The sequence below is a fragment of the Salminus brasiliensis genome, chromosome 4, assembly GCF_030463535.1.
Source record: "Salminus brasiliensis chromosome 4, fSalBra1.hap2, whole genome shotgun sequence".
Classification (NCBI taxonomy): Eukaryota; Metazoa; Chordata; class Actinopteri; order Characiformes; family Bryconidae; genus Salminus; species Salminus brasiliensis.
Window position 1 is genome coordinate 22,374,783 of NC_132881.1, and position 11,059 is coordinate 22,385,841.

At 44.0% G+C, this 11,059-nt stretch overlaps 1 protein-coding gene across 1 annotated transcript in view; it reads right to left on the minus strand.

The window, feature by feature from the left end:
* Window positions 1–10,302, minus strand: part of mcu (mitochondrial calcium uniporter) — an 84,410-nt gene extending 74,108 nt beyond the window's left edge. Inside the window, exon 1 of the mRNA XM_072677621.1 lies at window positions 10,135–10,302. Coding sequence (XP_072533722.1) covers window positions 10,135–10,230 — 96 coding nt within the window. The 5' untranslated portion in view covers window positions 10,231–10,302. The remainder of the gene's footprint in view (window positions 1–10,134) is intronic.
* Between the last annotated feature and the right edge of the window lie 757 nt (window positions 10,303–11,059).

Below are 11,059 nucleotides of genomic sequence, written 5' to 3' on the forward strand. Positions count from 1 at the left end.
GGAGATACGAGATTTTTTTCCTATTCTGCAATTGGTATATGCAGATCTCCCATTTCACTGCATCCCTAATGTCTACTTCTTACAATCACGTATGCAAGAAAAAGCCTGAGGGCCGATCAATATACGCAGGGTCAGTGAGTGTAACAACACAGACATGATCGCAGCACTGAACACACACACACAGTCCTGGGCAGAGGGGACAAACGGACAGGCTAACAAGCCCCAAATCATGCAAACACTCACCCACACACTCAATCACCAGGCCACTCGTCTCATTCGACTTGTCATCTCAAACTCATTTAAACAGATCGCAGTTGAGCTCAGACGGCCTTCCTGTAAGAGCCCATAGTTTAACAAGCCTTTGTAGAGTTCCAGCCGCTAAGGGAGAATGTTTGTCGTACCATCAAACTCAATCCAACAGCATTTCTGAGGCCTGCAGGCCAATAAGAGACGCCTGGAAGCATTAGTGGCATCAGAAAGGCCAGGTAACCAAGCACCTCCCCATCCATCACCGCATCGCTCTTGCCTGCCTCCATTAACTGTCCGCATCAAGGCTACCCTGCGCCAGCGAGCAGCAGAGGAGGGCAGAGAGCCGGCCGCCTGAGGCAGGAGCGATGAGCTCTCACTTAGTTCCATTACGCCGGAGGTGATTACAACGACCCCAACCCTCCCAACCCGCACTGCCCTCCTACGACAGGCGACTGCGACCTGTCCTTCGAGTGTGTCACATCAGTCACTTCAAACCAGCTCACACAGAACTGAAACAGCTCTCTGGAGGGGAGACAGAAAAGAAACGCTTAATGGCACAATTAGGCAATCAAAACAACCAACATGGCAGCCCTCCAAGCCGATCTGTAGAATATTCCAATTTTATATTTACGGATTGTTCCAGTAATTAGATCCTTACACTCGAGTGCATGTGCGAAAGGTCACTGTCGATTAAATTTGCATTCATATTTTGGAGAAAATCGTGACACTGTCAGAACATTTAGCGGGAGAAACGAAAGCACGCTGCGGGAACGACCTTAGTCGACAGTCAGTGACCATCTGAGGTCACTGTGCTTGACTATTCTGGAAATACCTCTGGAATTTTAATAGCTCTGCGCATAGACAATATCTGCAAAATCAACCGATGACCTCCTTTGATGCCAAATCTGAAGGACCTTTGGATCTTGAGCTCTCGTGGATTTAAAAGAAAGCACAGTGCATTAAAGCGCCCATATACCCTACATTTCTTCTTTCTCTTTAGGGACCCTTATGACATTTTGCGGGTCTCATATTCCAAAATTAATGGTAATTCATTTTCAGTCTGCAACTTCTCATTTGTCCCATAGAATTAAAGAGTCCCCATTAAGAAAAACTGAAGTTCCCTTGCAATTTTTGAACCAAAATGTAAACACTGTTAGTTTACATACCAAACATACCATCCTTTCTTCCATCCATAACGTTCATATATGCAAACAAAGCTGTGAAAACAGCCTATTTTTAATTCATTGCTCCTTACATGTCCCAACATCCAGCACATTTCCATTGCTCTGCTTATTTAACCCTCTGGAGTCTAGGGGTATTTTTTTTTTTTATTATTATTGCATATCTTCTTAATTTCGTCTTTAAAGGCACTTGCATACAAGATAAGACCCATGTTTTATTTAAAAATGTTCAAAATAGTTTCTAGTGTTTCACCATAAGGAGATCCCGCATGACCTAGAGCACTGTGCGAAGAGATACTCTGAACAATTGAAGTTCACTTTAAGAAATTCTTCAGTCTTTTTGTGAAAACTATTTATTTGCAATGGAAAAAGTGTTGGGAATGGGTTTACCAAAGTCTTAGCTTCACAAAAGCAACGGAATGGATGAATAAAATAGTTTGAAACGACTATAAGCAACAGATAAGTGTCCATTGGTCAGTTTCACACAAAACAGATGCACAAATCCTCCAATTACAGATTAGCGGCAGATGACGAAAATACAAATTCACCAGTTAGACGCGGGGAGAGGCTGAGAGATGAGTATGTCGACTCGTCTTCACAGCCTCATAACTCACATAAAAAATGTGAGCATGATGCTAAGTATTGCTGACATGCACTACCGCCAAGCAGCTGGACAACTCCTGCTGCTGGAAATGTCCATGCTTTTTAAGGCTGAGGGAAACTTATGGCAAAGACTTCTTTTCATGATTTTTTAGATTACATTTCCTTTAGGCATGGGCACATGTACAGAACCAGCGGCTCATTATTACATCGTATGATGGGAAACGTAAGTCAGTAAAGAAAGAGCTTCACTTGCATCTCACGCACTCCAATAATTAAGTCCAAGTCACAAGCCTACGCAGTAGAAGGAGCTCACCCATCTATCACATCACTTTATTATATGTTATATGTATATGTAAGAGAATATAGACATAGGGCATTGCTCATTAAAGCAGTACTGACGGCTAAATAATGACCCTTCCCCACCCTTCCCTGAACATCATGCTCTTTATAAGCATGTGTGCTCAGGAGCAGCTCTGCTGGATTGCAACATCTATAATAAAAACAAGACGATGCATGGCTCAACACCGTAACAGTACCAGACAGGGACGTGTAAAGGCAACAAGGCAACCATTTTTGGGCTTCAACAGAAATCAAGCTTGTCCCTGCTGCTGTGAAGAAATGCCTTATTATTGAGCTCCTTGCAGACGGTTTCATCCATAGAAATGAGCTCATACATCCTAAATAAAGAAATAAATAAAAAGCACGGAGATCCCCTCTGCATCGCATAATTGTAACGCCAAAAGGTTTGCCCCTCAAAAATCTTATTATGAACCCGATTAACAGTCATGGATGAATAATCTTTTTATTAAACATGATTAACAATCAGGAATGAATACAAATCTTCCCAACCCTCGAGCCCTGAATTGAGAGGCAGGGCCTGTTCTGGGCCTGTGCAGATATCCAATACTTCCTTCTGTCGATGTTAATACATAACCTTTCATAAAATGTAAAAAAGTTGAGACTACCTGCACCTAGATTAGCATTACTGAGAAACGTACAAATGCAAAAGTTTGGACACCTCTGTTAAACGATATTGGTCAGGTTTCCCAAAAGCTTCGTATTAAGTAAGCAAAGAATCAGATGCATTTCATTTATCACTGACCCCAGATGCAGATGCCTGCTTCTTTTGTTTACAACAGGATGTGCTAGGCTAACACTGCTAACCGACATCGGTCTTAAACTGTCACTAATGGACAGAACTAAATTTGCCACACTTACTCAAAAAGGTAACAAATAAGGATCTGGGCGCGGCACTTTGAGCAGGCAGAAAGATGTGTTTGCCCGTGTATTTGTTGAGAGCAATATTAGTCTAGCACCTCTCACTTGAAACATTCTAACGCAACAGAAATCCAGCATGTCTTGGCATTTTTCACCAAACCGCTTGCTCTACCATTTATCAGTGATCATTAATAGATACTGTAATATATATAGGAAATCAGGGCTGATATCAGATGTTTCACAGGTGTCAATGCCAATACATAAGCCTATATAAACTGGAGATCTTTGGGTAAAGCAAAATGAATAGAAATGCAGAAGGTGATCTTTGCACAGTAGTCAACCATCGCCTGAACATTTGGGGCTCAGATTCTCAAAATCACCTTAGTATTAAGAGCCAGTATTACCTTCGAGACTAATCTCTACTCTACAATGCATTTGCAGGTCCAGAACACCTCGGTCCCTCATCGATCCCAGTTTGAGATGGGATAAACAATCAAGACTGTGTGCATCCTTCAATACCCAAGCAAAAACAACAACAAAAAAAACTGGGTCAGAACGTCACTAAAGGAGCCCAATTTTCCCCCGATTTAGCTCGCTGGCCACTCTCACTGATAAACTGAGATCAAACTCCAGAACCAAAAGATTGCTTTGGCAGGACGTGCTACTGGAGCTCAACCAGTGCACCAGAAGGACATTCTGGCATTAAATCTATGTAAAGTGAATCGACTTTTCTGGATGTTCATGTAACTACATTAAAAATGCCTGATGCATATACAAACTATACAGACTCCAGATACAGTTTTTAAGGGGTGGCCATCAATCTCATCAATCATTTTGTTTGGGTAACTACAGTATGTACCAAATGCTTGTAATCACATTTCATCCATTTATATTCTGCTGCTCTTAACCTTTGGAAATGATAAGCACTGTGGGTTTAGTCATTTAAAAAAAAAGTTACTTGGAGCCTTAAGATATAGCAGAAGTCAAAAGAACCATAAAAGAGGATCTTGCTGCCTAACTCGAGCTAATTTTAAAGCCCACCATAATAATAGCCTTGATGAGATAACCAGTAGACGTTAGACAGACAGTCATACAGCCTACAAAAATGAGGGCAACCATCACTTGTTCAGTGGACCCAAATCTACAACTGAAAGGAGACATTAATATCCTAAATATCACTGGATCAGGTAGAGTTGCCACATTTAGTTAGTCAGTCATACACCCATGCCGCTTCTCTGTCCATCTCCAAGTGATACGGTATTAGCGAGTTTCAGCATCACTTGATTCACTGACAGTCGCCACCAATTATACTGACAATGTTTCAGTCCATGACTTGGGAGACGTCAAAAAGCAGAGGGCCCATTATTGCTGGCTAGAATCAATTAGGGAAGGTCCTGGCTTGGAGGCTTATCAATCACCCCATCGCTTCACTGGTGCAGGGAGGTGGGCCCCGTGGCGTACGCTCCCTCCATGGAGCTGCCATGTTCTTATCTGCTAATCCGGATCACCGCAGCCACCCAGTCAATCAGCAGCAGGGGTTAATTAACTCAATTCAAATCCTGATTGGACTAATGTGCCGTGAGGTGGTCCAGGATACTTGGCCCACAACACACATACACACTCCTCAAAGGAGCCAGAACAACAAAGAGTGAGGCAGTGGTGGGGTGGGGTAGAATGAATCCGACTCAATCCTGTAGCAAATCTACTGTAAAATACAGCACAATAAAACTGAGATGCTTCACAAGGGTTCTTAAGCAATGCCATAGAAGAACATCTAGAAGGTCTAGAGATATACATCACCAGATATGATAGTTCTTTACCAATTTAAAGGTTCTTATCACTCTATCACACATCTATCTGTAGGACAAACATGGTTCTTAACAGAACCAAAAGTGGTTCCTCCTTGGCCTAATTCGAAGAACACTTTTAACCAGTTTTATTTTAAAGAGTGTTGCTCACACTCCCATTGGGCTACATTCATAAACTGCAGTAGCAACGTCGCCACGTCCTGCAAACACGTGTGGCGGTACTTCCTCGTAATGTCATTAGAAATCCAGCACTGCACTTTATGAATCAGCGTGATTCACTTAATGATTTACTCCAATGATTCACAAGATCATCTTGTATTGAACAGCATTTCAGCATAGCACATAATAACAGGCCTATTAAGTTGTGGGTAACATCCTGGACATTAGCTTGTGGTTAGAGCTTTATATCAAGACTCTAATGTACATATTTCATTTGAAATACACTTTATGGACAAAAGTATTGGGACACCTGCTTACCCATTGTTTCCTTAGAAATCAAGAGTATCAAAAATTCATTCTACTAGATTTTGGGAATTTTGGAGCATTGCGTTCATCTACAAGAGCTTTACTGAAGTAAGAATGTTGGATGATCACCACCCCGCCTCGTCCTCAGCTTATCCCAAAAGTACTGGATGGAGCGCCAACCATCATTCCAGAGAACGCGGTTCCACTGCTCCACTGCTCCACAGCTCAATGCTGGGAGGGGGGGGCATTTAGAATGGTGCCATTAATGTTTATCTGCTATTCTATCTATTCTATTGGCAGTACTTCTCTATAGGGACTAGACAAGCTGTGGACGTGCTTACAGTAGCTGAATGCAGAGAATGCATAAAAGGGGTGTCCACAAACATATAGTCATATAGTGTATCTGTACTTTAATCATATTGGATGCTCTAACAGACTAAAAATGGAATGTTTGACATATTAACATAAGGTAGGTTTTCAGGCACACCCTGTTTCCACTGTATCAGAAAACGTATCTGAACGTAACTGAAATCTGATTTTCGAGAGGCGTCAAAGCCCTAGATCTTAGCTTTGTGTTTCTTCCTGTGGGTAGTAGAATATTTGACTAGACTGAGCATCATGGCCTACTTTTAGATGTTCTTCTTAGGTGAAGTGCTTCCATTAACAATATCACATACTTAAAGCAAGAAAATGGATTGGCAACAGCCGAACACACAAGACTTTCTTAAGGCACCGTCTCTACTGCCGAGATATAACTGATGGGACTCCAGAAGCGTCCACATCCTCATGGTGATTTATGGTTTCTTCTCCGGGTAGTGCTGGTTCACCCTGTCAAGTCCCTTTGCGGCATCCCTTTCTCATACAGGCCTACTTTTATTGGACAGCTGCATCAATAGGGAGCCAGTGCAGGTTAAATGCTTCTCTCCAGGGTCCACAGTCAATGTCAAGCTTTGGATACGACCCTCCTCTGATTATGCTTTCAACATATGGATCTGGGGCTAGCCCTGTTTCCTCATGGGGCTTCAGTGGATCGAGATGTTTGGGTGAGGGGCTTGGTGGAGCCTCATGAGGCTGCTCATGTCTTGTGCATCGAGTTCTGGCAGAAGGAAGACTAAATTAGAGCGTGAGCTACAGCGGCACGCTGAACGCTGCTTTTGCTTAGCGGTAGAAGACTCTCTGTTGTTTAAATCCTGTCCTCCTTGCAACTAGGCAGATGAAGACAGGCCAGCTCTGCTGTGGCTGCGCTGTTGTAACGCTGACAGGCTCCTGCGAGGCTCTGCGTCAGCCACGCTTGACCGGGCAGGAAGCCCCTGTAAATGTAGACGGGGCCAAAAATACTGCCTGCCTGAAATGAAATAAAAATTTGATATACGAAGCTACAGATGGATTTATCATCAAACCAGGGTTCGTCCCACATAGGGGAGAGACACATTACGGCAGTGCGCCCCACAGGAGTAGAATCTGCACAAGAAAAAAAAAAAAAGCATGTGTGTTTAAATGGTTTATTATTAGCCTACATTATTAACAGCAAAGTCCCATAGGTAAAATTAAGCAAGAATTCTACATTTCACGGGCCCTTTCAGAACTCCCTCGAGTCTTTTCATATTCTCTCAACTATTAAAGGGGAGCCCCACCAACTTTTCACATTTTCAGCATCATTTAATGATTAAGATGTCAAGAACATTATTCAGTGTTGATTGGTGTGAACTACGCTGTTATAGAGAAATTAGGAGAGTCAAACATCGTTCACAGTGGTGCTGGAGACACTCTACGATAGTTCTTAGACAGGTTTTAATGTATTTTTACATCATTTATGCTTAATTTTACATGTGGGATCAAAACACTTTAATGTTTTACTAATAATAATAACAATAATAATAATAATATTATTAACAACAACAACAAAAACAAAAAACAACTTTTTAAGACTGAAGGCACTGCAGCAGCCACAGATGCAAACAGATAGAGTAAAAGCTTAACATTTGTCAAAAGCTGAAGAGGCTGAAGCTTCTTATCTTAAGTCAAGTTTAAGTTTCTTCTCTTTCTGTTTAAACTTTTACCTTCCGCCTTAAACAGTGCAAGTTATGGTCAATCAGCATTATGTGAGAATTTGGGCTCCTCCTACTGCTGGGAAGTGTAATGTACTTTTACATCACAGCCCTCGTGGACACGCTCTACACGTGCATTTGTTGATGAGTATACGTAAAAAAAAAGCATGTGCGATGCAGTTCTCACAAGCATTGTCCTGCCTGCTTCACCAGCGTTACATAGTGCAGTAGTAGCGTTCCGGCCCTTTAGAGTGGCAACGACAGACGCCGGTCTCCCTATTTAAGGTCAGTGTACAATTAACATGATTTTTGAAGCCACATAATACTGCTTTAAATGGTACACAGGTGACAAAATAGGAAAGGGAAAATACTAATGAACTTCAGCTTCACGCTTATGTCATGTCGTCATGTTGCCTTAGGCCATTTGGTAAGGGCAGCGTTCATAAATATTAGAACTGAGACATGATTTTCCCCAAGACTTTAAACAGTTTGATCTGGCGTCTGAAACCCTAGACTGCAGTCTGCGGGGCCCTTAATTGTACTCCACGCCATATAGGTGGCTTTTTGTACAGGCATGGCATCTGCCTGCAGCACAGTCTCATCTGTTGGGTGCCGTAAATGTGGCACCGAAAGCAAACAACTATGTGCACGTGTGGGAATACAAGTGTCTTGCTTTGCTTTGTGTGAAATAAAGCAATAAATAATCAACAGGTTTTGAAACTGGCAGTAAATGAGTTTGTTCTAGCACCAGGGGCTGTTACTGCAGTAACCTAGATAACCCTCACCGGGCACAGGCCTATCACATCCCCTGGTTGCTCTTCCTAACACTTTTTTATAAGGAAAAACAACTGGTTAGTTTTCCACAACTAACCATTTCACACCATATCACTCTGAATAGCTTTGTTTACATCTTAACCATTTAGTTCTGCTCAACTTCCCCCGAAGATTTCAGAAGGCGGTCGAGACGTTTCAACGTTCTAATAACTCGAATAATTCCTCCTCAAGACTACTGACTGTGAGCTGTGGTGTGGGTTGCAAATCCTGGTGCGAGTGCCTCTGTGCTCATGGAGAGGGAAATCCAGAGGCTAGACACTCTACAGGGGAAACACCTTAAAAACAGGGAGGGGTCATGAAGAGCAGAGGGAATTCGAGAAGAGGGCCTGGCTTAGACCAGTGAGCTGGACGGAATGGTGTGTTTTGTGTGTGCTTAAAAATACCCAAGTGTGTGTGTTAGTGACAGAGAGAGAGTGAGTATATGTGTGTGTGTGTTAGTGAGAGAGAGAGAGAGAGAGTGAGTATATGTGTGTGTGTGTTAGTGAGAGAGAGAGAGAGTGAGTATATGTGTGTGTGTTAGTGAGAGAGAGAGAGAGAGTGAGTATATGTGTGTGTGTTAGTGAGAGAGAGAGAGAGAGTGAGTATATGTGTGTGTGTGTTAGTGAGAGAGAGAGAGAGAGTGAGTATATGTGTGTATGTGTTAGTGAGAGAGAGAGAGAGTGAGTATATGTGTGTGTGTGTGAGAGAGAGAGAGAATATGAGAGAGAGAGTTTGCATGTGTATGCTTGTAAGCATGAGAGAGAGACATATAAAGAGAGGGAAAGAGAGAGAGAATCCCGTTTGGCTCCTCTGCTGTTGCCTTCTATGAAGAGTTCTGCCGCACTGTCACTATTCTCCCTTCATACACTCTCTCTCTCTCTCACACACACACACACACACACACACACACACACACACACTGCAGAGCTCACGGTCTCCAGTCATATCGTGCAATACGGAAAAGCCACAGGGTGCACACACTACGTGCCCACCTCATCGGATTAAGACATTTAAGCTAAAAATCAATGCCCCGCAATCAGTGAGAGCTCACATCCAAACACCGACCGTAGTGTGAACAGCTAGCCGGCCCATGTCTGTCTGTCTGTCTGTCTGTCTGTCTGTGCGTGCGTGTATGAGAGTGATTATGTGAGTGTGTGTGTGTGTGTGAGCGCTGGCTAGTGCCCTGCTCACACTCAACCGCGTTAAAGTTGAGAGTGCACTGTTGCATTCAAGGTTATCCCGTGAAGGAAGAGCAGGCTGGCCCACACACTCCTCACAGCCGGAGCGCTCAGAGCTCGGCTTTTTATCGCAGTTGACGATCTGACACGAAAACGTGCCGTCAATAAGGGGGTCGGTGCAGGGGCTGCATTAGCTAAGTCTTGTATTAGCTGTACTGTACACGCCTGCGGGCAGTGACATAGACCAGCCAGCCGAGTGAGGAGGCTAATAACGCAATGTCACAACTGTTTACTATTCAGCGGCCCCACCAACAAGACCCCTGCGGGACTAGCGTGGCAACAAGCCCCGGCGAAAACCCGGAATAACAGCAGAAATGAACAAAACAAAAATACTCAAGCAAGTCGCTAGCAGGCTACTTCCTTAGCGGGCTCCCTCCGCTCCCCTCCGCTCCGCTCCGCTCTGCCACCCACCCCTCTCGGCAGAAACGAACCAGAAGAATCCACCCCTCCTACCCTCCTCCCCTCCGCCTCTGTCCAACGCTACACCCCGCGTCCCCCCTCGCGTTCCTACCGTGCTGGTGTGTGGCTGAGGTCGGTGTGAGGAGAAGGGAGAGGCTGCCGCAACGCTGCTCCGGGGCAGGAAGAGTCTGCACACTTTCGCGGCCATCTCTGGAGTGAGAGCCAGCAAGAAGGCAACTGCTGCGGACGAACTGAGTGGAGACCGTGGAGGGGAAGGGAGGGAGGGAGGAAGGGAGGGAGGAGAACGGGGAGGGCTATTGGGCTGGTCTACCGCTTCGTACACACACACACACATTACACACATACTACGACCAGTAATTCAGGACCAAGCGCTGTACAACTGGCACCACTTCGCTTCACAGGGAAAACACTTCTGATGTCACACAGCGAAGCTGGTCGTTTATGAAGAAGCGCAGAATAAACGACTCCACTTTCAGCCATAACAGCAGTAACGCCGTTCCTCTCACTCTGCGTCACCATGACTACAATCAAAAGCCTTTATCTAACCGAGCTGTTCACCATTTCTCTCAGGAAAGCGGCCGCTCGGAGAGAAATATGAAAGCAGCGCTGTGATTGGCCGAGAGGTTACCTGCTGGCAGCGCACGAACACTTCCGTAGCCAATGAGACGCGAAGCTTCCGCCTCGTGCCTCTGTGGCAACTTATGCAGGACGCCAATTACGGGCGGCTCAGCCTATCAGAGAACGCGGGACAATCAGAAGGAGCCTGCAGCGCTGGACTGGAAGGAGTCGGTGATGGAAGTTCAAATCAAGTTGCCGAGCGATTCTTTGTGATTCAAATGTGTTTCTAGAGGCATTAGGATTTAAATACAACTCACATATATAGTTAAAAGTCTTCTTACACATGTAAAAATAGACTTTCTGTTGTGATTTATAAAATATAACGAATAATATAAGTCAGTTCTGATAAAAAAAAAGGATCATATTGAAAGAATGATTCTTTCATGAGCAGAATGATT